The sequence below is a fragment of the Carya illinoinensis genome, chromosome 6 (genome assembly GCF_018687715.1).
Source record: "Carya illinoinensis cultivar Pawnee chromosome 6, C.illinoinensisPawnee_v1, whole genome shotgun sequence".
In the NCBI taxonomy this organism is placed as follows: Eukaryota; Viridiplantae; Streptophyta; class Magnoliopsida; order Fagales; family Juglandaceae; genus Carya; species Carya illinoinensis.
In genome coordinates this window covers 35,899,621-35,926,373 of record NC_056757.1, presented here as the reverse complement: position 1 = coordinate 35,926,373, position 26,753 = coordinate 35,899,621, and the positions used below count along the sequence as shown (strand labels likewise).

Below are 26,753 nucleotides of genomic sequence, written 5' to 3'. Positions count from 1 at the left end.
AGCTAATGAAAATAGAGATTCCGCTTACCCGCAGGTCCAGGGTGGTAAGACTTTGAAGCTGCTTATCTATCCGTCTGAATACGTGATAATAGAGATCCCATGCCTGACAAAGGCATAACTTACAAATTTTACAACCCAGGTTGTTCATGACATTGAAAAGGAAGAAAACCAGAATGACCCCCTTAAGTTCAGATTGCTGTCCCATAAGTTATGTCTGGGTAAAAGAGCAGAGAACACGTTTTTTTTTTTTTTAGGTGAGAAATCTTTATTAAAAAGCACAAACGACACAACCAAAGTACATCAGAAGTATACAAGAGAAATGCCTATTTAGAAGTGGAAAAGATACAAGAAATCATGTAAGTTTAGCCCATTAAAGGCTATAAGAGCAGTGCAAAGGAAAAGTGGCCCAGAGAACAAGCTTATAACCCATGCAGAAAAGATGATTCAACCTCTAGGTATTTGCAGAATGTCCAAATACAATGACAGTGCTGACTATCAACATTGTGATTGTTAAGGTTGAAAACATATTCAGCCCCTACCAAAGCTGAATATGTTAGGGGCTGAATATTGGGGTCAAAGGAAAATATTATATTGGTGAAGAGAAAAATAAGTCTCTAGAGCTAGGGGTGTACAGGAACCGATCAAACCGGCCGTGAACTAATTAGACCGACCGCCAAAGCACAGAATTGGCAAAGAACCGGTTGATGGGCGAGAGGAATCGAAGGAAAACCGACATTGGCAGTTTGGCACCGGTTTGAACCTCCGGGAAACCGCTGAACCGACCGATCCGGTCTATTTATATTTTTTTGGAATATATGTATATAAAACTGCGTCGTTTCACTTAAATAAGTGAAACGGCGTCATTTAGGGCCTGGATGTTAAAAAAAAAATATAATAGAACGGCACCGTTTCAAAAAGAATTAATAACCCCACCCCTCTTCCCCGCATCGTCTTCTTCCTCTCTGTAACTTTCTTCTTCTTCCATGGCAGACGACGGCACGACGCTTCTTCCTTCTTCCTTAGTTCCTCCTCCTTCACCTAAGACGCTGATGGTAGAACGAAGATCGCACTGACACACGTCAAAACCAATATGATCGGTTTTCTCTCCCCAAACCCTTGGTTTCGGTTGGTTTAATAGACTCATGGCAGATGTTAGTGGTGTCTTGGTTTGGCGCCGAAACTAACGCCGAACCCATCGGTGTACAGCCCTATCTAGAGCATTAAATGAATTTACCGTTGATCACTCACTACTTTACTGTGAGGTTGCCATGATTCTATGGAATGAATTTTTTGCTAGAGTGGGGCTAGTTTGAGTGATGCTCGGAAGGGTGGTTGACTTCCTAGCAAGTTGAAAAGGCCTGCATGGTAATGCTCTGATCATGGCAATATAGAAGATGGTCCCAATTTGCCTATTGTTGTCTTTGGAGGGAGAGGAATGAAAGAAGTTTCGAAGATCATGAGCAATCAATGAATGCTTTTTTTTTTTTTTTTAATGTTGGGGAACCTCTCCAAGCCAAAGCCCTTCGGATCCACCGCTACAGAGTAAACACCAATCTCGTACGCCACACCCTCGAAAGTTTCCCTACACCGAACTAATTAAATTGCTAGCTTTTCACCAGGGAGTGTGGCCCCAAAGGATTGTTTGTACCCATGAAGTATTGTAATTTGAACCTTGAAGGGAGTGATACCTCAAGACCAAGGCTTTCACCACTTGGGCCAACCCCTTGGGGTTAATGAATGAGCTTATAGTTATAACTCTTCTTTTAATACCTTACTCCATCGGTTGATTGTAATCGATTTTAATGGCTTGAATATCCATGATTTTGTTGTATCGCTAGACACTCATGCTTAGTGTCATTCTTGTAAATGTCTCGTGTACTTGGCTATGCCTATCTATATCAATGATAAAATTCTCGTTTACTGATCTAGAAAAAGGAGGCATAAACCCTTTTCCAGGCCATCTCCTTTCTTCTCCCCACTCATGAGTCCTACAACCAAGCTTGTCATGTCTTTGTCTTGTCACAACCATCCCCTTGTCATGAAATTTAAGTCCACTACTTGTTGTCCTCATCCACCTTTTCCCGCTTCTCAGACTCCACACTCCACCCAGTGTCACCAGCCTCGACTCCCCACCCTGCCCCAAAAAAATAAATAAATAAATAAAAAGAAACAAAAAAAGTGCCCCACCTTAATTGAGAATGGGGGTTTGGGACTTGACCGATAATTTTGTGAGTGAACTTAGAATGGTTCCCATGTGATGCCACTTGTGTAGGGTTTCAAAATTGTGACTGCAATGAACATAAGCGCATTGGCTGTGGACCTGATGGATCTAGAAACCACAAGTTCCATCATTTATCTTGTTCTCACGAAGAAAATTTTCCATTCGCGCTATTCACTTATTCAAATTCAGTCAACCCATTCTTTTGCAACGATAAATGCATAAGTCTTAGTCACATATCAAGTGATAAGAAGGTGGCGGAAAGGGTAGGTTTTCATAGGCAATGACCGTTACAGATATGCCAATAAAACAGACACCAAAAAGTTACAAGAAAGGACCAATTCCACAAGCCATCAATGTATTTAGGAAATGGCCTCTCCTTTCAACCCTGTCCAAGGATCCAACATAATGTTTGGAACCATTCTGGTCTGTCTGATTTTTCACACAGACAGGAAGCAATTAACTGTCACTAACTACAGCCCTGTAAAAGCCTATGCAACAAGCTATTATAGTATCCATTACCTTTCATACAAATTCTCATAAATAGACAGGAAACAGCTCAGTAAATAATGAACCAAGTTACTCTGGAAAGATTTTATACCTGAGTTAGCTCAGCATCTTTTCCTGTTCTCTTATATTTCATGCAACATTCATAGGCCTCTTGTAATTCATGACGATATGCCTAAAAATCACATTAGGTAGAAGAACAAACCATTAAAAATAGAAAGTGGATTTTATCTTTATACTTTAGGGGTCCAAAGCAGAAGAATTTAAAGATTTCTGAAAAAATTTTGTAACGCCCCAATGGAAGGCCCAAACCACATGGCCTATACTCCAAAAGGACTAATACAATTGGAGGCCCATTGGAACTTTATAAAAAAGCAAGAACTTCTCCTTCCCAATCAATGTGGGATCTCATATACCACCCACCCTTATCATATGGAGTATCATAATCTACTCCTCTTAAATTCCCGACGTTCTGGTCAGAGGTAGGTGGCGCAGCTCAAGTCCTACATTTCTGGTTAGGATAGGCTCTGATACTATTGTAACGCCCCAATGGAAGGTCCAAACCACATCGCCTATACTCCAAAAGGACTAGTCAATGATACAATTGGAGCCCCATTAGAACCTTATAAAGTACAAGAACTTCTCCTTCCCAAGCAATGAGGGATCCCATACACCACCAACCCTTATCCTTATCATATAAGGTATCACATATTTCCAAGCTATGGTTTGATCTGTTATTCCAGGAAAAAAGTTTAGAAGGTTTAGAAGGTTCGTTTAGCTAAACCTAAGATATATACAGTGAGAGATTATGATAATAATATATACTAAGATGAAACATGAGCAAAACCTATTAATTACGAAAAATAAAGAGGACAAAAGCACCCAGAAATTATGTTAAAACCTCAATGAAAGCTCTCTCTTTTATGGTGGTACTATTCTTCAAAACGCCTTCTTCGAGCATGTCATGCAATGGCTCTAACACCTTTAGCATCCCCTCAATATTATGTTCACCGAAATACAAGCGACTAGCTTCTTCTAATGCCTCATGCCACATTTCGTGCCAAAGTATTGCAACCCGAATTAGTTCTTCTGATACAAGTTTTGCCTGTAGACAAGAACCAACTTATAATTTCTTTATTTTAATAACAAGAAAAGGAAAAAAAAATAGAAAATTTGAAATTAAAGTGATAAATCATTTCACCTGTTCCACGAGTACACCGCTATGCTGTCGAACTTTTTCAACCACTTCTTCGGCTGCAGCTTTACGTAAATTACTTATTGATTTACAAGCTACCAGAAGAGGATACATAAGAGCCTGTGAAAGGAACCCAGATACTGTAATTTTATGTGGAAGAGAAAAAAATAAAATGAAAGGAATCTATACCAATGATATGACCGGAAACACAACAGTTGAGTGCAACCAAAGCCAAACTATAAGAGGTAACTTGAGGAAGGATTTCCCATTTGTGCAAATACAAAAGTTGACAATTCAAACACTGATAACTCAGAGCCAGATGTGCAACTCAACCACATACATTGACAAATAGACATACATACAATCTCCACCAAGACTCAAGGATTTTTCCCAGATATTAAAAATATGTTATTTACTTCAAATGTATTTGTTCATCTCAGGAACTAGATTCCATGACCATCTAATATGTCAATTCTAGGTTCAAACTGACTAACTAATTGAGATTTTTCTTCTTGGAAACAATTATTGTTTCAAATAAAATTAGGATCAAGGCTTAGATGAGTTGAGTTTTCGTAATAGGAAATATTCTGGTTTCATCACTAAATTTGTTAAAATATGAGTAATGAACATGAAAACATGACCAAATAAATGAGAATAACTTTCCTTCTTGTGGGTGAACGGGAGAGGGAGAGAATTGAGAAATAACGAACTGAAACAAGTAAAAGGGTTTCTGAGAAAATGAAACACCAAAAAGGTAGAACCACTCATTGAATTTGCTAGCTTCCTATATCTAATAAAATAAGTGTGACATAGATAAAAAGAATACAAAATTAGCGGGAAGCTTTGGTAGTAGATCTAACGTAGATCATCCTCAACCCTTTATTCTTGAATAATAGCTCATGATACTGTGATTTTTTCTAGCATTTCAGAGTTCCTAAATTGCTGTTTATTTGTATTCTGATTACGGATTCTCTTGTATACTTCCTGCAGAAGCTTTCAACTCTCTGGACTTTTTTCATGAGATTATATTACTTATAAAATAAAAAAATTAAAATGACTAGCATGGACACAATATCAACAACTTCCTAATTATCGATTAACTAATCCAATCACTAACACTTACATTCCAATCTTAGGAAAATTCAAATTTGGATAGAAGCCATGAAAGGCAAACCTGTGGATGACTTTTTCCGATTCGCACCAAAAGGGATTGTATCAGTTCTCTCACAGCATGGTTATATGAATGGATACGAGCAATTATTTGGGGTAAAACCACAAGCCATGTGTTAATATTCACAAGTTCAAACCCTTTCTGTAGTGCCATTTGAACTTCAGCCGTATCTCCATGGTTGAACCACAATGTGAGAAGGCGAAGTATATCCTGAGCAGATAGTACAATCGAAAAAAGCTTTTAATCAGAATCAGAGTATTGAAGCCCCATGGCAAGGCATGTTCCATAAATTGCATGGAGAAAATACTTGAAGCAGGGCACAATTGACAGCTGTGATGTAGAAATGCAGCTCGTGATATGGAAATATATGTACACAAATAAATAGCCGTTCATACATGGATATAGAGATACAAGCAATTTCAGCATTGTTTCAGAATGAAAATAAAAGAAAAAAAATAAACAAGCTCAAGCCTTACCAGCATTCATTAACATTACAACTTCTTTTATAATGGGAAAATAGCTACTGTAAGCTGCATATACACTCACTTAAGCAAATCAGTTTCCACACCTAAGGTGGAGAAATAGGCAAGATGTTTTTTTTTTTCAATCGGTAAACAAAATTTTGTTGACCATAAAATAGACAAAGGCCCAAGTACACAGGACATACACAAGAGCATCGCCTATGCAAGCTACTATAGTGATGCAAGGAATTCATGAAAAGTCATACCATTAAAATCAATTACACTCAACCAATGGAGTAAAGTATTGAAAGTTAGAATACCTCAAGTCAAGGAAAAATCATATTTCAACAATGCCTCAGATCCAGGGATTTGGTTTACCTGTAAACTATCATCAACACCTTTAGCATTTGCGCCACATGCTATTGAATGAAAATATCCGGTGACTGCTGCAACAACAAACCGTGCTGCAAAGTCAGACAAACCTCTTAAGGTATAATGTCTCATTACTGCTGTATTGAACAATGCCCATGTATGCCATGCTTCTGCCCACTTGTTCGCACATCGAGTGGCATTTTCGAATGCCACAAGGATATCTACAAAAATTGAAAATTTATGAATATAGGAGATGAATCAAATATTCAAAGGAGATCTAAAACTACGAAAGTATTACAAGCACTCATTACCTTGAATAGAATCGTCATCCAACCCAGGAGAGAGTGTCCACTGCCAAGTTCCAAGTTCAAGATATACACGGGCAATGAGTGGAACAGTCGGATTTGTACAGCTAATATATCCAGTTGACATAACTGTTTCACTACTTGGAGTACTTGAAAGTTCTACAGCCAAATTCTAGAGAAATAATTTTATGCCAAGAAAAAAATGTGGTAAGAGGACTGCAAAGTAGACTGCCAGAAGAAAGTAGCGATCATGAGGGCCAAAAGTAGAGAAACATGCTATACCTGTAGCCCAGCAAATGCTTCCTTGCGCTTAACCTCGTCCCCAAGTGACCACTGATATTTCAAGTATGCTAGCATTACTTGAGGGGGCCCACGGTACCTTAAATTTTCAGGAGATGTTTCGGGGTCATACTGAAAAGGATTTCATACAAAGTTGAGTAAAACAAACATAATGTGTAAAGTCTCAAACTTAGAATCCTTGTTGGCACATATATGCTAAATAGACCTGTAAAAGTTTAACTAAAGTAGATCTAGCCTGGCTGATCCGCCCACTTTTTAGGCAAAGAGAAGCAAATTTGAGCCAAGTTTCGGTATCTTCTGTAGGAGGTAGAACAAGTGCTCTAACTGCCAGGAGTGCCTGCCAGACCTAAAAATTCAAGGATCAAAAAGGTTAGAAAAAAGAAAATGAATATTAGCAGCAGATATCTTGCACTTCAGAGACGAATAATTCGAAGACCTCTCCCAAACCATTCATACCATTTCTAGTGTTGAATCCCCATATTCTAACTTCTAAAGAACACCAATGCCCTACCCAATGATATGTTTAAACCAACCAATCTACACCAAACACCAACTTCTACTACCATTAACTTCAAAAACCATTAAAGTGGCTTGTCATATATATCCTGAAAATACCATTTTTTTAGATTTTTAACACAAACAAATAGGTAGTTCAAGAGTCATTCCAATTGGGATTTATTTTGTTCCACCTTTTTAAGCAAAATACAAAAAAAAAAAAAAAAAAAAAAAAAAGGGAAGGATAAGCTGCAGCTGGTTAGCATTAACTCAAGCTAAAGGCCATAAAAAAAACTACCGAGGGAGCAACCAAAGCTTAGCTGCTCTGTGACATCCAAAAATTGCATCTTCATCATAGTAAGCATGTTCACATGCAACATAAAGCATGCTAGCTTAGCCAAACATTTTCACTTAAAATTCTTGCTTTTAATCATAATGTAAAACTAACTCTATTGACACATGAATTCCAACCTTTTTTATAAGTAGAATCAGAAACAAAAACACATGAATTTCACCATAAATATCCCTCATTTCTTCAACATTATTATATATTGACCCAAATCCAAAATCCAGAACAAACATTTTCACTTTCATAGTAATACTGTCTCTCTTTTTTTTTTTAATTGGTAAACAAAATTTTATTGAAAATAGAAAAGAGCAAAAGTACACGGGATATAAACAAGAGCGTCACCTATGCATGGTGATCTAGTGATAGAAGAAATTCATGAAAGTTCATGCCATTAAAATCAATTACAAGCTTCTAATCTCTAAGCTCTTCCATTGGCCTCTCATTATCTTCAAAGCTTCTTTTGTTTCTATCCTTTAGAGTATATACTGTTTCTACAGTTACCTACATTGAAAACCAAATTTCTAATCCTCGAACTTATTGCTTTTGCAGTTTTTATTTTTAACAATGTTACCCCACTTCACTACAGAAAGTAAAAGAAGTAATCATAACGTACCTCAACATTATGTTTCACTCCTTGTATGCGCTCATTCCACATATTGAGAATCAGGGCACGCCGTCCTTCAGCAACAGGGTTTTCAGCAGCAAGGGTACAGTAATCAATAACCTTTTGGAGACACAAACAAGGGAATTTTAGATAATATCAGAACAAGGAGGTGACAATGTATGGGCAATGGCAGAACCTTTTTTTTTTTTTTTTTTATTGGCACTAGGTGTCTGGAACAGCGTTCCGAATAATCCCGGGGGTGCATAGGCCCTCGGCAAGGAGTTTCCCGCAAGTGCACCTTGAGTAATTTAAGAGAAAAATCCCCCAATCCGATGACCCCTAGAGATTGTTTGCACCCAAGGGGATTTGAACCTTAGACCTGGGGGGAGCATATACCCACAAGTCCAAGGCCTTTACCACTTGAGCAATGGCAAAATCAAAACATTCTTTTTATATAGATTTTATTATTGGATAGCTGCCCACTCATGTATCTAATGTATGCTCCTTGTGTATTTGGATAGTGCCTTCATGATCATTAACAAATTTATCTTACTTATTATCCTTTTACTTGTTAAAAAAAAATCTTATTTATCAAAAAGATATATCAGGACAAACCTCCTCTAGCTCTGAGAGCTGCTGAACACGGACCATGATGCTATAAGCACGTTCATAGCTCTCCAGAACCTGAAAAGTAAAGATGTTCAATTACCAGTTCATCGGATAAGAAGGAATATTTCGTGAATGTTTGGTGAATATTAATATCATTATTACTGATAAAAAAAAATAATGATATCATTATTATATAATTACCAATTTTATATTATTGGCACTATTGCTATGATTATTGCTATTATTGCTGTTGTTGCATTTTAATACTTATTATAGTTATTTTTAGGGATAAAAGGTCATCATATGAACACAACACAGTGACATAAGAGGTACAAATGACACGTTTTTTCTTTGTTATTGTACTTCCACCGTGTATAATAAAATCAAAGCCAAACCAAGAGAGGATTTTTTTTTTATAAGAAAGAGGAAAATAAATTAGACCTATAACATCTACGAACCCTGACACAAGACAACCCCAAACTAAATTACTGGGTTAAATGCTAAAATTGTCGCTGGATTTTAACATTTTTTCAAAAAGCTCCATAAATTTCATCCTTATGGTCGAATTCATCATTGAAAGGATCCTCTGGACAAAATGTTAATGGAAGCCATGCCATGTGTGCCAAGAACCAATTTAGACAACTTGAAAGAGGACCACATGTCCAACTCTTGAGAGATATTAATGCTAACGTTACAGAAAAAAGTTAGAATAAAATTGAGACTGTGTTTACTGAAGTAGAGCAAGAACATTAACGTAAAAATGGTAAGGTTTCCAAATATAGATAAAAGAAACTCACCAAAGCAGCAAGTTCTGTCGCCAGGCATTTCCTAGCTCTCTCGACATATTCACGTGCTTCATCATACTGGAGGAAAAAATTGTAAGTAATTCTCAGTAATTGCAAAAGTCATAGTTAGGAGAAAACTTGTTTGCGTACCCTTTCTCTTCGAACTAGTAAAACAGCCCTGAAAAATGTTCCATTACTACTTCCATCACCACCAGCAGCTGTGTTACTTAAAACCCGAAGTTTGGTTTCATCACCATCATCTAATCGGGACACGTATTCCGCCATTTGATCCCACTCTCCCATGTTCCAAGCAGCTCTTGCAGCCTGAGACCACCACGTAAGGAACATAAGCATGAGCAATAGCGATATTGACAGCAACCATATTAATTAACATCACAATTAACCATTGGTGCCATTTCTAGTCGAGCAGCTGGCTCGGCTGGGGTCCAATATTCCTTGCACAAGCTATTAAGCTCCTCCCATCGAGCCAATGCGGCAAGGCATCGCATCCGCCCTGCAGAAGATCCACACATGAATCATTCTCACAAACAGGTACAACAAAGAATGGCCCCACAACTAACACATGTTAATAAATTTCTGGCACTATCCCTTTTCCCAGTTAGATGGGTTTCTTATATGCTTCCTGTGTGTTGGGAAACACCCTTAATTTCGTATTTGTATACTCTTATCTTACTTATTAAAAAATAAATCAATACAGACCTAAAATGGCATCCAAAACAAAATGTGGACTAGATGCTTGAGAGACTTTAGCAGTGTAAGCCTTGAGGGCATCATCCCATCGCTGCAGTTTCTCATACCTAGGCCAGAGCAATTTAACGTGAGCACACACTGTATCAACTAAGAGTTTCTTATAGAAATACTTGACAAAGCAGACACACAAAACAGCTCCATTGTCACTAATTTTGTAGATGAGAAAATCAATGGTGTTGATGAATGCTCAACATTACCATGACTCCTCCAGTTGAACACCTAAATTTTGCTGGGCATAGGTCAATATTCCAACTGCAGCCTAGAAAAACCAACCTCCAGCAATCAAAAGAGAGCAGATGTATTCACAAAAATGGTAGATTAAAATTAAATCCAGAAAAAACAGTTAAATGATAAACTTTCTAAAAGTTCATTTTCTTTTAAGTATACCTCATGCTGATGTAATTGATTGTTTATATGTATAAGCTTTTCCACTACAGCAACAGGGTTAGCATCCATCTTCTTGGAGCGTGCTCCTTCAAATTCCATTTCTTTGTAGTGCAGGGCTTTAGCGAATGCACGGCACTGAAGTGTAATATTCAAAAAAATATATATATAAGAAACACATTAGTTGAGAATATGAAAAAAAAAAATTACTTCAAGAGAGGTTGTTGTTGAGAAAGAGACCATAAAATTGCAGCAACTACATTAGGAGAAATCACACCTTTTCCGCAAGGGCACCAAGGAGGCGGATGTCAATGGGAAGAGGTTTCTCATCATGTTCCATGAACTCTGCCTGCATAATCAATTGATAGTTTCAATCAATTTGAAAACATGCTAGTTCTGATGTTGAAAGGCTCCTAACCTACCACCATTGACTTGTTTTTTTCCCCTGACCAGCCTCATCCAGTATTATCTTGCCAACATTCCTACCGACTCTATATCTTCAATAACTTATACTGTGACCTCAGGAATGTAACAGCTAGATTATTCTCAGATTTTAATGAAAACAAATTCATCTAGGAACTTGGTGATGAAAGAAATACCCTTTAAGGGCTGGGATGCCAACATCGCCCTATCAAGGAACAAGCCCCATATTTTCAATCCAAGTTTCTAGGTTATACCATGTGAATGTTAGACAAGGATATACAAGAGATGCTCCCATATAAAACCAAAAATAATAACAAAAAGGAATCCTTGACTCTGAAGTATGGATAAAAAAAAGTCCAAAAGCATTACAGTAGAATCCTATCTCAGATGAACTAACAACCAAGAGTAACAATCTAGGAGCATCATAGGAGTAACATATAAGAAAATCTCTCCTCCCTCAAATACTCTTTTGTTATTGTCATATCAAAGCATCACCTCATAAACAAACCCCCACTCTCCTAAGTACAATACCATCACATTTCAAAACATTAGAAAGCAACTTCACAGCTGCTCTATGACAGCCCAAACAAGATTGTTCAGGAGGCAAACTGTATCAACTAAGCAACCAAACCATCTGTCGATTCACTTCCGTACTTAGATATATGAATAAGTCATATGCTAAAAGAGAAAAGATATACCAAGTTAAGAAGTGTTCCCAAAATTTCAGGAGGAATGTTTGGGGATGAAAAGGCCATCTCTAAGCTGCGAACTAACTGTTTCTGACTACTCTCATTCAATTGTGTCCAACAGCTAACAAAACCAGCTGCAAACAACTCACGCCCCACAAAAGGCTGCAAAAAGCTGTAAAATCAGAACCTAAACCCAAACTCCAGAGGGAAAAACTGTTCAAATGAATAGCATTGGCAATACCTGCAATTGTGCAAGCCTTGCACAGGTTCTTAAGGCTGGAGAAGGAGATTCCTTCAGAAGTTCAATGCTAAAATGCCTCATCCATTCTGCCCAATCTTCCTTCGTACTGCGCTGAGAAGCCTCTCCAGCAGTTCGTAAACGACCATCATTGACCTGGATGAAACTTGTATAACTCAGGTTCTCTTAATTAATAGTGCATTAGAAAAGAATATGCAGGCAAGACAAGCATATATGACCACACCCATGAAACTAGCGTTACAAAAATTTTAAACTCTGAGTCCATTCCAATCAAAATGACGTTTTTGGGGTAGGGAGTTGGCATTCAACTTTTGAATAACATAATTATATATATATATATATATATATTACTATATTACAACATAAATATATTGTTATAACATAAATATTATAAAATTTTGAACACTTCGTTTAATTTGATACAAACATAAATAAGTCAACAATATTGTAATGTGTTAATTAGCATTGGCGAAAAAATACACTTTGTAACCTCCAACTGCCAAATAACTAGTCAATTCTAATAATAAATGTGGTCCAAGCTTAGTTCCTTGCAAAAAAAGAAAAGAATTATTTAGACTTCCAGAAGGAGAGCTATAGAAATTTGTGTTTGATGGAAAGGAAAATTAGGTTAATGCACAAATCTTAGCAGTTTATGAAGTGTTAAGTTATTACATTGTAGATAATTTGAAAACAATGCAAGCTTCATTGAAAATTAAAGGGCATATAACAATTAAGCAAAATGTTTTTTTTTTATCGGTAAACAAATTTTTATTGATCAAAAGAGTACACAAGAGCTCAAGTATATGGGAATTTCTGCATACAAAGGGGGGAAAGGGAATTTCTACAAAACCACTCAGTTAAAAACTAATTCAGGACAGATTTCTTCTATAGCCAGTGCCTTGGATTTCTAAGATATTTGGACAACAATGGTGCACACTACAGCAGCAACATAGACTGCAGAGACTATTGAAAGGCCCAACAAGTATTCAATGAAGAGATGCTTTTTTATTTATAAGTATTCAATGAAGAGATGCTAGGCATTGTCTCTTGTATACATCCTGTGTACTTGGCTACGCCTATTAATATTAATAAAGTTTTATTTATAAAAAAAGGTATTCAAAGAAGAAATGTACTTGATGGCCTCTGAGATTTTTCTGCACATCAGATCCATCTTCATAAGGGTCAATCTCCTTATCATCTAAAGGGTCACTGATAACCTCTGTTGGGAGTCGCCGACTTAATCTTTGGGCAGTCATACTCCCCAAGATCAGTGGTTCACGTCTTTGCAAGCGACCTTGAATTTCCTCGAATTCCTTGTGCTGGGGAAAAAAAAAAAAACCTTTGGCAGTAAATATCTCCAGATGCAAAAGATGTCTTATCAGAAATAAATATTCAATAACAATGAAAACAATGGTTAAGAATAGAAACAAAACCTGAAAGTGATGTTTCAACAAAAGTTTGTGTATTGATGGGATAAAAATGGTGAAGTCCTCCCCAAGAGCATGAGCCAGACAACACAGTGCATCAACAGCATAGTTCCGGAGCTCGTCATTCCTCCTATAAATAAACAGTTTACACTACTGAAGCATCATAGTAAGAAAGGCCAAATGAAAAAAGAAACCCAGACTATCATTGCGGCTCTGATACCAAGGGAAATTTTAGGTATCCACACACACAAGGAAAAACAACAAAAGTGTTAAACTAGCATGGTGTGATTACAACAAACATGTAAACGGCAGGGAAAACAACTGCCAAATCACCCTACATTGGATCCTTCCTAGAGAAGTAAATGAATATATAAGAAATATCTATAATGCTTGAATGACAACCATACAACAGTAAAAAAATTTGGGCAACTAAGACTGTTTGGATGTTGAGCTGAGCTCAATTTTTTATGAATAGTAGTGAGTTGAGATGGGGGAGTGAATGCTGTAAGGCCCATCTAAGATAAGTTTATATATGTTTGGATGTTAAGATGAGTTAGTACTATTTATGGGAAGGTGAAAAAGGTTGTAGGTACCACGTGTAAAGAGGTGTTAAGTTGAAAAAGGTTGTAGGTCCCATGTCTAAAGAGGTTTTGTATTGAGATGAGTTTAGTAATTTGAGAGTCGTGTGTTTGGATGTTAGACTCAGGTTAAAATTAGATTGAACTAAGTTGATCTCAGTGCATTCCAACAACCAAACTAGCCCTAAATATTCAGTAAATAGCTAGAGATGATTGGAATAAGAATTGAATGCACAACTGTACATGTATAACAAGAGAGACTAGAGTAATTTGACATTAAGGGAACACTGACCCATCCAAAATGAGCTTCAAGTGATGCACAATAGAAGATATGTGACCAGTAACCTGACAAAAGAGAATATGACAAAATAGTCCAAATAAAATTGAAAAGGCTAGAATACAATGACTTCTAAAATATAAAGCTTTTTTGATAAGTTTTTCTAATATATAAGTGTAGAATATCATTTCTTCAAATATATAAAACAAAAGTGACCTAGAAGTCTATTGACTTAGAAAGCTTATCTGTCAACCTGCACACGTGGGATCAATCTTGTTAATGTTTTGATAGCAGCACCTCTTATATCCACAGAAGCATCCACTTTAAACAAACGAATAAGTGCAGGAAGAAGTAGATGCATATGTTCATCCAACGTCCCTACATTGCAAATTGGAAACTGGAAGTTCTTTAAGCATTTCGACTTTGAGAAAAGAGAAAAGAGAATTACATTGCAAATTGGAAACTGGAAGTTCTTTAAGCATTTCGACTTTGAGAAAAGATAAATGAGAATCATGTATGCATAGCAAAGCAGTTTGTACAAAACCATTGAGCTCAGAAGGCTAGACCCATCTTTTTCTTTCCCTTTAAAAACATAAAGCTCCACGGAGCAAGCCTTAAAGCCTCTCCAAAAGCACCAAATTAAACTAAAATCTTAACAATTTCTAATCCTAAAAAATTACAAAGATGTCCACTAGAAAGAATAGTCCCAAAACTCTGTGAGTAAGAAATTTATTAAAACCACGTAATTAGGCATAGCCCAAGTACACACGAAGTATACCAGAGAAAACACCTAATTACAAACTAAAGCTGAAAACAGCACGAATGTCATTGGAACTATACCCATCCATTACAATAGCTTAAGCCAAAAGCAACAAAGTATGAAAAAAGAAGGCCCTAATCCCATCCACTGAGCATTCTCTATTGTCAAAACAGGGATCATTCCTCTCATTCCAAATACATCACATAAGACAAAGAGGAATCATCTTCCAAACAGCCACTATTTGACGATTTCCTTGAATCCCTCTCCAACAGGCCAAAAGATTCCCCACACTCTTAGGCATCACCCAAGAAAGGCCAAGCTTGACAAAGACCTCATCCTACAAAATCCTCAACACATCACAATGAAGAAGAAGGTGATCTGCCGATTCTCCACACCTTTTGCACATAAAGCACCAATTCATTGCAACGATACCACGCTTTCTCAGCTTATCAATAGTAAGAATTTTCCCATGAGAAGCCAGCCACCCGAAGAATCGGGCCTTGAAAGGCACTTTGCATCTCCAAATATTTTTCCAAGGGAAAAAATCACTAGAAGGATGTGGCATCAAGACTTTATACAAAGATCTAACCAAAAATTTCTTATTACCAAGCTGATTCCAATTCTCCCTGTAATTTTTTTTTTTTAATAATTAATAAGAGAAATTTTATCCCTGTATAAAGAGAAATTTTTTAACTTCGCTTGATGCATTACTTGGTTCAACACATCCATATTATGAATCTTCTTCTTTTGCATTTTTTCTTCTTAGGGTATCTCTAACAGTCAATTATTTATCTAGTTTGGCGGAGAGCTCCAACAGAGTGAAACTACCTGTGATAGCATGGAAAATATGGACTACCCATAAATCAAGGCCAGGGTTACTGCAAATAATTCTTTTGATGAGTAAAAATTTTATTATTATCAATAGGCATATCCCAAGTACAGGGTTATCTCAAATAACTACTATTTGCACTAAAAATTTTATTATTATCAATAGGCATATCCCAAGTACAGGGTTATCTCAAATAACTACTATTTGCACTCTTTTCTCTCAAAAATTTTTACTTTATGCTGCATCCAATGGGGGACTTGAAACATGACCTCAGCCTCTATTCTGTTCTGTATGAAAGAGAAATTCCATTGACCTGATGCTTGTCTGTACCTTTACATTTTCAAACAATGGTCCTCTTAGCTTGCTGTTTTGTGAAAAAAATCTCAATCCATGCCGACTTTTATACTATCAAAAAAGAAAAGAGCATGTTTCGCCCATCTCACAATTTTCTTGCACTAGTTTTATGGAATGCATTTTTAATTTTTCAATTTAAGGAGTTTTTTCCTGCACTTATTCAAACAATTACAAATGTACCTTTATTAATTCCATGGGACCAAAAAATAGAATTCACAATTTCATTTCCCAAACAATATTCAATAAATAAGCCAGAATTTTTCTGTTCCTTGTCTGCGCTTGCTTACTTAGCCCGTGAATTGTATAAATACTCGGGCAATAATTTCTTAAAGGAAACTTTGGACAGACACCCCATGTGCTATGGCCTATTTTGATCTAGGTATTTGTGTGTTTTTTGAGCAATAACCCCCTATTGTATAGGTTTACTAGAAATAGAGTAATGTTAGATACAAACCTATAAAAAAAAAAGAGTAATGTTAGATGCAAGTCTAAGTGTGCAAGCATTGTGTAAGCCCTTTGTAAAACGGGGGTCCCAATGGAAAAAGTACTTTTTTTTTTTTTTTTACACTTTTTCATGGTGGGGTCATCTTTTTTACAAAGGGACTGCACGATAATTGTATATTTGGGGTTTAAACAAACCATTACTCTTTGAAATATAACCCTCAGTCAATTTTTCCATCCATCAACATTAAAAGAAAGCAGTGGACCTATCAAAGACTGTCACATGGTAAATTCATTTTTTTAAAAGATAAATTAAATAATTTTTTTTAAATAATAATAATATTTTTTAACTAGCCACCTCCTTTTCTTTACTAGTTCATGTGGTTTGAGATAAGGAGATCCGATATCTCCTTTTCTCGGCAGTGGGAGGTAGCTTTTTGTCAGGTTTTGAAGTGGGCCGTGATTCTTGGAGTAGTGTGATTGTTTCTCATCCACTTTTAGCCGACGAAACATTAATTTTCAGTGAAGCCAATCAAGAACAACTTTGGGTCCTTCAGAGCTCTTTTGTTATGTCTTGAAGCTGTGTTGGGATTGAGAATTAACTTAACCAAGTCTGAAATAGTACCGGTGGGCTTAGTGTCAAATATTTCAGATCTGGCTAAAATTTTGGGGTGTAAAATATCGTCGCTGCCTATGACGTATCTTAGTCTTCCCCTGGGTGCCTCGCATAAATTTGTTTCGATTTTGAAAGGAGTGATTGAGAAGATTGAGAGGAGGCTAGCCAGCTGGAAAAAATTATATTTGTCTAAAGGGGGTAGAATCAATTTAATCAAGATGAAGGGAGTTTCGGGTGGAGTATTAATTTTACGGGAAACAAGGAGTTGGAGTTGGGATTGGGGAGATGTGTTCTATTCCAATTTGGGCTTGGTGTATTTTGGGTAGTTCCTCACAGGCTTTTTGGGTCATTAGGAGCTCTCTGGTATGGGCTAGGCATTCTCTTGTATATGTACAGTGTACTTGGTTACTCCTATTGATATATATAATATTTTTACTTATCAAAAAAAAAAAAAATATTCAAGAGTACACTGTCCAATCTCCCAACATATTTCCTTTCTCTCTTTCCTTTATCGGTTTTTCTATGAAAATTGAAAAGATCTGTAGGAATTTCTCAGGGGAGGTAAAGGGGAGGAAAAGAATTATCATTTGATGAGTTGGGATAAGGTATGTCAACCGATTTCAAATGGTGGTTTGGGTGTGCATAACTTGAGGCTTTTTAATAAAGCTCTTTGTGCGAAATGGTTATGGATATATCATTTAGAAAGAGATGCATTATGGAAAAATGTGAGAGATGTTAAATATGGGTGTATGTGGGGTCATTGGGGTAGTTGGGGTTCAAACGAAGTAAAAGGAACTTATGCGATGGGATTATGGAAGTCAATTCAAATGGGTAGGGGGGAGTTTGTTAAACATGTCAAATTTAAGGTGGGGGATGGATCAAGAATTCACTTTTGGCATGATAATTGATGTGAAGAGTTAACTCTCAGGAATGAATTTCCTTCATTTTTTCAGATTGCAAGGCAGCAAGATGCAACTGTGGCCGATTCTCTCTCTTTTTTGAATAATAGCATTCAATGGACTGTTGACTTCATGAGAAATGTAAATGACTGGGAAGTTAATGTAATTTCAGATTTTCTCAGCAGATTATATGAGTTGAAGACTGTCCAAGGAAGTGTAGACAGATTGTTGTGGATTCATGAAAGAAATTTTAGATTCTCAGCACACTCCTATTATGATGCTTTAACCTGCCAAGATGTATGTGATTACGCCTGGAAAGTATTTGGAAAGTTAAAGTGCTGAGTAAGGTAGCTTTCTTCTGTCGGTTGGTGTCTCATGATAAAATTCTGACTACCGGAAATCTAAGAAGGCATGCTCTTTATATTGTTTATTGGTGTTCTATGTGCAAGAAAGACGGCGAATCAGTTAATCACTTGTTTCTCCATTGTGAAGTGGCTAATAGTTTGTGGAATGTCATTTTTGGAAGGATGGGTATTTCTTGGGTGATGCCAAAGCATGTGGTGAATTTACTAGCTTGTTGGAGGTATGCTGGGTGGAGTCTAACTATTGGAGCCATTTGGAAAATGATTCCTTCGTGCTGGATGTGGTATTTATGGCTAGAAATGAATGGGAGATGTTTTGAAGACAGAAAGATCGATGGAAGAAATTAGGGAATTTTTCTTTAAAACTTTGTCTATGGGCTAAGGCTAATGTAATGAACGGTGATGATGTGCTAGAGTTAATCTAGTTTTTTCTATCTTTTTAGTCACTGTGTGTAGGTATTTCCTCTTGTATACTTCCTGTGTATTCAGGCTATGCCTATTCATGGTAATAAAATTCTTATTAATTGTCAAAAAAAAAACTAGCCACCATGGTGGCCTTATTTTTTTTTAAGAATTTTTTAAAATTTCAAAAACCAATTTTTTAAAACATTTAAATCAACATTTAAAAAAAAAAAAAATAGCTTGCCTTGTGGTTGTCTCTAATTGGCCAAGTGGTTTTTGTTAATGTTAATAGATGGAAAAATGGACAAATGATCGTATTCCTAATAAATGTGTACCACAGTGAGTTATTGAAAAAAAAAATACACAATTACCTAGATCAAAGTAGGCCATAGCATTGAGGATGTCTGATCAAAATTTCCTTTTTTTAAACAACATTTTTTTTTTTAATGTCAGAGAACCTCTCCAAGGCAGGACCCTTCAAACCCACCCCTGCATAGTAAACCCCAGTCCCATGCACCGCATCCTCGGATGTTTCCCTACACGGAAGTATCCTTACTATTACCTTGAAAATATTTAACTAATGGCCTATTTTTGCATAAACTTTTCTCTTGATGATGGTTAGTTTGTAGTCAGTTTGCTTGCATTAGTTTGGGTGGTTAGCGACGGTCCTCATGACGGTTGTATTGGTTTTCTGTGAACATTATGTATTCGTGTAAGGAGTTAGTTATAGATTCTAAATGTTTCACTCTGGTTAAGGAGGGGGGCAGAGTGGTGATCACGGAAAGGACATGGAAGATGATGGCTAAGGTAGTCCTGGGACCTTCAGCAGTAAAATGGCTGGCTAAGGCCATGGATGGGTGCACAAAGGAAGATAAAAACGATTTTTACACCACCATAAGGGAAAGCAGCAGTAGCTTTATTGCTCAACGGTGTTCAAATGCGAGAGGCCGATATCTGGCGGTGGTGGAATATGGAGCTGGAGGGAAGAGGAAGTTCATCTTCGTCCCTCAGGAAGTGGGGTATGGTTGGAGTAAGATGGGGGAGGCACTGTGGGGGCTATGTGATGAAAAGAGGAAGGATGGTAGGCTGATGGGGAAGTTATCCAATGCAAACCCACAATCTTACAGGGAGGCTTTGATGGTGGTGCAGCCACAGGTGGCTTGGTCTGAAGGTGAGGGTAGGCTCATACAAGTTGGTGAGGCCACGGGATAGGTCCCTGTTAGAGAGGCATGCCCTGTTTAGGGGCAGTTGGGCAACAGACAAGTAGGAGACGTGATTGACGGGGAGACGCTGAAACTCCTTTGGGAAGCTAAGACGCAGATAAGTGAACTACAGTTGAAAATAGAGCATTTAATAAGGAAGGAATGGGGGCGGGCCTATAATGGATCGGGAATGGGCCGGGAAGGGGGGGAAGAGGGGCCTGCAAAGAGAGGCCTATTGTTGAGGCCTTACCCAACAGAGAGAAGGAACCGGGGCCTTCCCATGGGCCGAACCCAAAGACCTGGAGGATCCGAAATAGGCATATTGACCCTGCGACGTCAGAACCCAAGAAGCCGACGATGACCCAAGTCCAGGTGGAGCAGAGGAGCAGATTTTGCCGTTGAGGATGGAGGAAAACATCGAGTTACAGCCTCCGATGGCTTTTTTTCCAGATTTTGTTGCACAAAACCAACTGAAAATATATGGGGAGATGTTATCATCCCAAGTCGAGGTCCTTGGTGTAGTTAATGAACATCTGGATTCATTTTTAGAGTTTGGAACGGAAAGGTTTCAGGAGCCCGTGATGCTTAATGAAGAAAACATTGTTTCGGGAGCATCCTTACCTGTTGTAAACACACAGAACCCATCGACCAGACAAGTAGAGTTATTGGGGTCTGGTAACATTGATCTGGTGATGGTCCCTGACTCTCAAGAAGAAAATCACGTCTCGGATGGGATGGAAATAATGGAGACAGTGTTGGAATGGGAAGGTACAAATCAGTTTGAGGGGTATGGGGAAAGGAATCTGTTTCCTCTAGACTGTTTGATACCCAATGAAGGTGAGATGTCGGACTGGGTGTTTAGAAAGGTAAAGGATATTCAACATATTGTGGATATGAAGTGTGTGGGGTATGAAGAACAGTTTATGGCTCTCCTCACAGCCATTGAGGTGGATCACTCGCATTCTAAGAATAAGGGAGCTAAGAAACGTAGGGGGCTCAAGAGATTGGATTGGTCATTGAAAGAGGGAACTTCAAGCCGTGAAAGGGCCAAAGGGAAGGGTACTCGTATTTCTTTATGAAGCCAAAAATTGTGTCTTGGAATGTTCGGGGGCTAAACGAGAGTAATAAGCGAGAAAGAATAAAAAACTTGCTTCGAGAGTGGCGGGCGGATATTGTTTGTTTACAAGAAACCAAGTTGAAATTGGTGACTAGAAAAATAGTGAGAAGTGTTTGGCATTGTCCTTATGTAAATTGGGTGTATCTGGCCTCGAATGGGGCTTCGGGTGGTATTCTTGTGATGTGGGACAAAAGGGTAGTGGTGAAGATGGAGGAGTTCGTTAGGGATTACACGGTGGCATGTTCTTTTGAGATGGTAGAAGATAATTTCTTGTGGGCTTTTGCAGGAATTTATGGACCGAATGTCAACAACAGCAGACATCTTTTATGGGAAGAACTTGCTGGTGTACACAACTGGTGGGACCTGCCTATGTGCATAGGAGGGGATTTTAACATTACAAGGTTCCCTAGTGAAAGATCAGGTGACAGTCGCCTACGACCAGCCATGACAGAGTTTTCCGACTGCATTTTTGACTTGAATATGGTGGATCTCCCACTCATGGGGGGTCGTTTTACTTGGTCTAATAGTCAGATGTGGTCCAGGCTGGATAGATTTTTAATATCGCCGGATTGGGAATGCCATTATCCGGAGGTATGTCAGAGGAGATTACCGCACCTATGCTCAGATCATTTTCCAATTTTGTTGGATGGAGGAGGCATTCATAGTGGGCGTAGTTATTTCAAGTTTGAAAACATGTGGCTGAAAAGTGAGGGCTTTGTAGACGGTAAGGAATTGGTGGTCTTCTTATCAGTTTAACGGTACTCCCTCTCATATTCTTGCAGGCAAACTTAAGGTGCTTAAGGAGGATTTAAAACTTTGGAACACACAAAGTTTTGGAGATGTAGGGGAACAAAAGAAAAATAAGATGGAGGAGTTACAGGTTCTAGAAAGGCTTAATGAAGATAGATTGCTTACCACAGAAGAAGTTTCTAGAAAGGCAATGTTGACTGCCGATCTGGAAAGGGTATTATCACTTGAAGAGATCTCTTGGAGACAGAAGTCAAGAGCTTTGTGGCTGAAAGAAGGGGACCGAAATATAAAATTCTTCCATAGAGTGGCAAATTCTCATAGGAGGATTAATACCATTGAAATGCTGAAAATTAATGGTAGTGAATGTATGGAGCTTCCTATGATTAGGGAACACGTGCTGAATTTTTTTGAACAACTTTTTACAGAAAGAGAGGGATGGAGGCCAAAAGTGGATGGACTTGAATTTGATTCGATTGAGCCACATACCGCATCATGGTTGGAAAGAGCTTTTGAGGAAGAGGAGGTGTATGAAGTGATCAGACGAATGGGGAAAGATAAAGCACCAGGACCAGACGGATTTTCGATGGGTTTCTTCCAAACTTGTTGGAAGGTGGTAAAAGAGGATATTTTGAATGTCTTTCAGGAACTATTCTTGTTTGGGAAATTTAAGAAAAGCCTGAATGCAACTTTTATCGCCTTAATCCCGAAGAAGACTGAGGTTTCGGAAGTGAAGGACTTTAGGCCTGTTAGTCTCATTAATGGGATTTATAAAATTATCTCAAAGGTGCTAGCAAATAGGTTGGGTGTAGCCATCGGCAAGATAATTTCAAAGCCACAAAATGCCTTTGTTAGGGGTCGTCAAATTCTAGATTCGGTCTTAATAGCCAATGAATGCCTGGATAGTAGATTAAAGTCTGGTATTGTAGGGATCATTTGTAAACTAGACATAGAAAAGGCATATGACCACGTAAATTGGGACTTCCTCATTTATCTAATGAAGAGGTGTGGCTTTGGGGAACGTTGGTGTAGGTGGATTAGATGGTGTATCTCAACGGCAAAATTTTCAGTGTTGATCAATGGCAGTCCAGAAGGTTTCTTTAACAGTTCGAGGGGGTTAAGACAGGGAGATCCTCTATCCCCATTTCTCTTTGTCATCATCATGGAGGCTCTGAGTAGAATGCTAAGGGCGTTAGTTACCAATGGGCTGCTGGCTGGATTTTTAGTGGGTGATCTGAACAGGGGCCAAATCTCAATATCCCACTTACTTTTTGCAGATGACACTTTAATCTTCTATGAGGCTGAACAAGAACAACTTTGGACACTTAAAGCACTTCTGTTATGCTTCGAAGCAGCGTCATGTTTGAGAGTGAACTTTGATAAATCAGAGTTAGTTCCTGTTGGGAATGTCAGTACCACGAGTCAGTTGGCTAGTACTTTGGGTTGTAAGGTCGCTGCTCTACCTATGACCTATCTGAGACTACCGTTGGGGGCTGCTTCACGAGCTGTTTCTATCTGGGATCCAGTGATTGAAAAGATAGAGCGAAGATTGGCTGGGTGGAAGAGATTGTATTTGTCGAAAGGAGGCCGTCTGACCCTGATAAAGAGTACTCTTTCTAACTTACCTACTTACTTTCTATCTATATTCCCTATTCCAGTTTCCGTGGCAGCACGGATAGAAAGATTGTACCGTAATTTCCTTTGGAGTGGGATGGGAGATGAATTCAAGTTTCACTTAATCAGTTGGGATAAGGTATGCAGACCAATTTCTTCAGGTGGTTTGGGGATAAAGAACTTAAGAAAATTCAATCGGGCATTGCTCGGGAAGTGGTTATGGAGATACAATAGGGAACCGGAAGCATTATGGAAATTAGTAGTTGAGAGCAAACATGGCAGCTTATGGGGGGGATGGTGCACTAGAGAGAGGCCTGGGCCTTATGGGGTGGGGATTTGGAAGCATATAAGAAGGGGGTGGGGGGTGTTTGCCAACCATACGAAACTTTGGCGGGGGAGGGCACACGCATAAAATTTTGGAGAGATATCTGGTGTGGGGAGGAGGCTTTGAAGGATTCCTTCCCGTCGGTTTTCCGAGTGACTTGTGATCCAGAAGCTTCGGTGGCGGATCTTCTGGTTCGTTCAGGGGACCAAGTCCATTGGAACATCACTTTCTGAAGAACAGCACAAGATTGGGAAGTAAATAGCTTCACGGAGTTTTTCAACCTAGTGTACTCTATGAAGATGAATGGAAGACATGAAGATAAGCTGTGGTGGAAACCGGTGGGTAAGGGTATTTTCTCGGTCCGCTCTTTTTATAAGGCCCTTACAACTTTTCCAACTCCTCATTTCCCATGGAAAAGCTTGTGGAGGAATAAGGCGCCTTTTAAGTCACTTTTCTTCACCTGGACAGCAGTGTTGGGAAAGATCTTGACTACCGATAATTTGCGAAAGCGTCGGATCATCATCACAGATTGGTGTTGTATGTTTAAGAAAACTGACGAGATAGTGAACCATCTCCTGCTACATTGTGAGATAGCTAGAGCTTTGTGGTGTGAGGTTTTCAATCGAGTAGGGTTAAGTTGGATAATGCCGGAGTCAGTGGTAGAATTATTGGCCAGTTGGGCGATGCTGGGTGGAAATTCACGAATCAAAGCAGTGTGGAAGATGGTCCCTATTTGTATTATGTGGTGTATTTGGCAAGAGCGCAATGAGAGAACATTCGAAGATAAGGAGCGGACAAACGAGGAGCTTCGTTCTATTTTTTTCAGTACTTTGTTCCTGTGGACTCTAGCTATAGACTTTAATGGACTAAATGTACATGAGTTCCTTGCAACCTCTATAGCGACCTAGATAGGTCTTATCTCTTGTATACCATCTTGTGTACTTGGGCTATGCCTATTATAATTAATACTACCGTTTTACTTATCAAAAAAAAAAATGTTTCCTTACACGGAAATGGTTAAATCGCTGGCTTTTCACCACGGGGTGTGTCCCCAAATGACTGTTTGCACCCATGAGGTGTTGAACCTTGGACCTTGAAGGGAGTGATACCCCAAGACCAAGGCTTCACCAACCCCTTGGGGTTTTTTTAAACAACAATTGACATGAAATCCAAAACTAATTAGTACTAACCACCAAAAACTTCCAGAGTGTGGAGGATATCTGGAACATAGGTGTAGTCATTACACCTCTCTGCATCACTTAGAACTTGGATACAACCTGGAAGAATTACAGGAAGGCGCTCTCTAAACTCATCATTGAGAGCCAAACAAAGCTGTTCCACTAGGTGAAGAACCTGAACAAAAAGTCCAAATATGAATAAAAATGATAATAGGAGATAAGACAAGCAATCAATTACAATAGCATGCAGCTGATTGCACACCAAAATAACAAACTTACAGGATAGCCAACTGAAGGACGGCTAGTAGCTGGAATACTGAAGGATACCCATAATTCTGAAATTAAAGAGAGCAACTCCAGCAGATATTTTCTAATATGCTGCACAGGTGCACCAAATCCAAAACATGACACCAGAAAAACCTAAACAATCATAATATCTGTGAAACTACCACATTAGTTTGAAGTATACCTGACGCACAATAGACACCAAAGTTCCAAGCTTCCATGTAATAAAATCTTTTAAGGTATCTTCACATGTACGAACAGTGTGAAAGAGATCAGGCAAAACCTACACGCGTAAGAGTAAGAAGCACAATTAACTTAAGCATAAAAACCATAGATAGTGTAATGTCACTGAAACTTTTACTACAGAAACATGTAAAATTCAAGAATAATTTTTAAAAAAAAGTTACAAGCACCAGCTGACCTCCCAAAGATGTGTTTGGATCATTGATAGATATAGAGAGAGGAAATATCATAATATTTTCATTTTCATTAGTCTTCTCCATCCATTTAGACATCTAACTTTCTTTTTACTAAACTGAAGCAGCATACCACAATTGGATAGAACGAGAAAACAGATCAGCTGCAATTCCCATCAGTTAACAGAATCAGATTTTGAAAATATTAATACTTTTTCGACCCTCCGGAAAAGCCAACTCAACGAAGAGCAGGATCTGAGAGACCTATAGCTAAAGATCAAAGATATTTTTCCAAACTTCTATTAACATCCATCGACCGTTACCACCTCCTCAGACTCGTGACTCGTATATCGCCACCTATCACACTCTCCTCCCCTTATCTTCTTAACATTTTCATTCCCATGATATATAAAACTTTATTTTTCAGTAAACTGGAGAAGCATATCACAGTTTAATACAAAGGAAAACAGATGAGCTTCACATCAGTGAACGGGATGAACTTCCAAAGGAATGGACCAATTAACAAGTTTTTTTTTTTTTTTTCTTATTGGCACCGGGTGTCCGGGAACAACATCCCGACTAATCCCGGGGATGCACAGGCCCTCGACAAACCAATTAACAAGTATGTTAATATCAAGAAAAGTAGATTAATACTTTTTCTCATTTTCATTAGTATTTTCATTCCCATAATATATATAACCTTATTTTTCAGTAAACAGGGGAAGCATATCACAGTATAATACAAAGGAAAACAGATGAGCTGCAATTCGCATCAGTGAACAGAATGAGCTTCCACAGGAATAGACCAATTAACAAGTACGTTAATATCAAGAAGGGTAGCTGAAACATTTCATCCTCTGCACTAGAATATATGCAATTATGACCCAAAAATTTAAAGACTAACCTTTGGTAAGTATGGAACACAACCGAGACCCATTGACTAATCTCGCAAAACAAAAAAGTCAATACACATGATATTAAAAAAGTACATAAAAAATAAAAATGAAAAAATAATCCTGTGCTACAC

General features: G+C 38.1%; 1 protein-coding gene across 3 annotated transcripts in view; it reads right to left on the bottom strand.

Annotated features, from left to right (window-relative positions):
* Nucleotides 1-26,753, bottom strand: part of LOC122313575 (serine/threonine-protein kinase TOR-like) — a 60,528-nt gene that overhangs the window by 10,621 nt on the left and 23,154 nt on the right. For all 3 annotated transcript variants that reach the window (XM_043128687.1, XM_043128685.1, XM_043128686.1), the window contains exons 19-46: nucleotides 26,631-26,666; nucleotides 25,495-25,593; nucleotides 25,305-25,403; nucleotides 25,038-25,200; nucleotides 14,433-14,557; nucleotides 14,195-14,247; nucleotides 13,331-13,454; nucleotides 13,031-13,216; nucleotides 11,880-12,032; nucleotides 11,648-11,800; nucleotides 10,804-10,875; nucleotides 10,530-10,664; nucleotides 10,340-10,401; nucleotides 10,092-10,189; nucleotides 9,776-9,885; nucleotides 9,522-9,695; nucleotides 9,384-9,449; nucleotides 8,593-8,661; nucleotides 7,987-8,097; nucleotides 6,735-6,875; nucleotides 6,512-6,640; nucleotides 6,236-6,401; nucleotides 5,931-6,145; nucleotides 5,095-5,301; nucleotides 3,927-4,040; nucleotides 3,627-3,830; nucleotides 2,820-2,900; nucleotides 29-103 (exon numbers count right to left, since the gene is read on the bottom strand). In XM_043128687.1, the coding sequence (XP_042984621.1) occupies nucleotides 29-103; nucleotides 2,820-2,900; nucleotides 3,627-3,830; nucleotides 3,927-4,040; nucleotides 5,095-5,301; nucleotides 5,931-6,145; nucleotides 6,236-6,401; nucleotides 6,512-6,640; nucleotides 6,735-6,875; nucleotides 7,987-8,097; nucleotides 8,593-8,661; nucleotides 9,384-9,449; nucleotides 9,522-9,695; nucleotides 9,776-9,885; nucleotides 10,092-10,189; nucleotides 10,340-10,401; nucleotides 10,530-10,664; nucleotides 10,804-10,875; nucleotides 11,648-11,800; nucleotides 11,880-12,032; nucleotides 13,031-13,216; nucleotides 13,331-13,454; nucleotides 14,195-14,247; nucleotides 14,433-14,557; nucleotides 25,038-25,200; nucleotides 25,305-25,403; nucleotides 25,495-25,593; nucleotides 26,631-26,666 (3,420 nt within the window). The remainder of the gene's footprint in view (nucleotides 1-28; nucleotides 104-2,819; nucleotides 2,901-3,626; nucleotides 3,831-3,926; nucleotides 4,041-5,094; nucleotides 5,302-5,930; nucleotides 6,146-6,235; nucleotides 6,402-6,511; nucleotides 6,641-6,734; nucleotides 6,876-7,986; nucleotides 8,098-8,592; nucleotides 8,662-9,383; nucleotides 9,450-9,521; nucleotides 9,696-9,775; nucleotides 9,886-10,091; nucleotides 10,190-10,339; nucleotides 10,402-10,529; nucleotides 10,665-10,803; nucleotides 10,876-11,647; nucleotides 11,801-11,879; nucleotides 12,033-13,030; nucleotides 13,217-13,330; nucleotides 13,455-14,194; nucleotides 14,248-14,432; nucleotides 14,558-25,037; nucleotides 25,201-25,304; nucleotides 25,404-25,494; nucleotides 25,594-26,630; nucleotides 26,667-26,753) is intronic.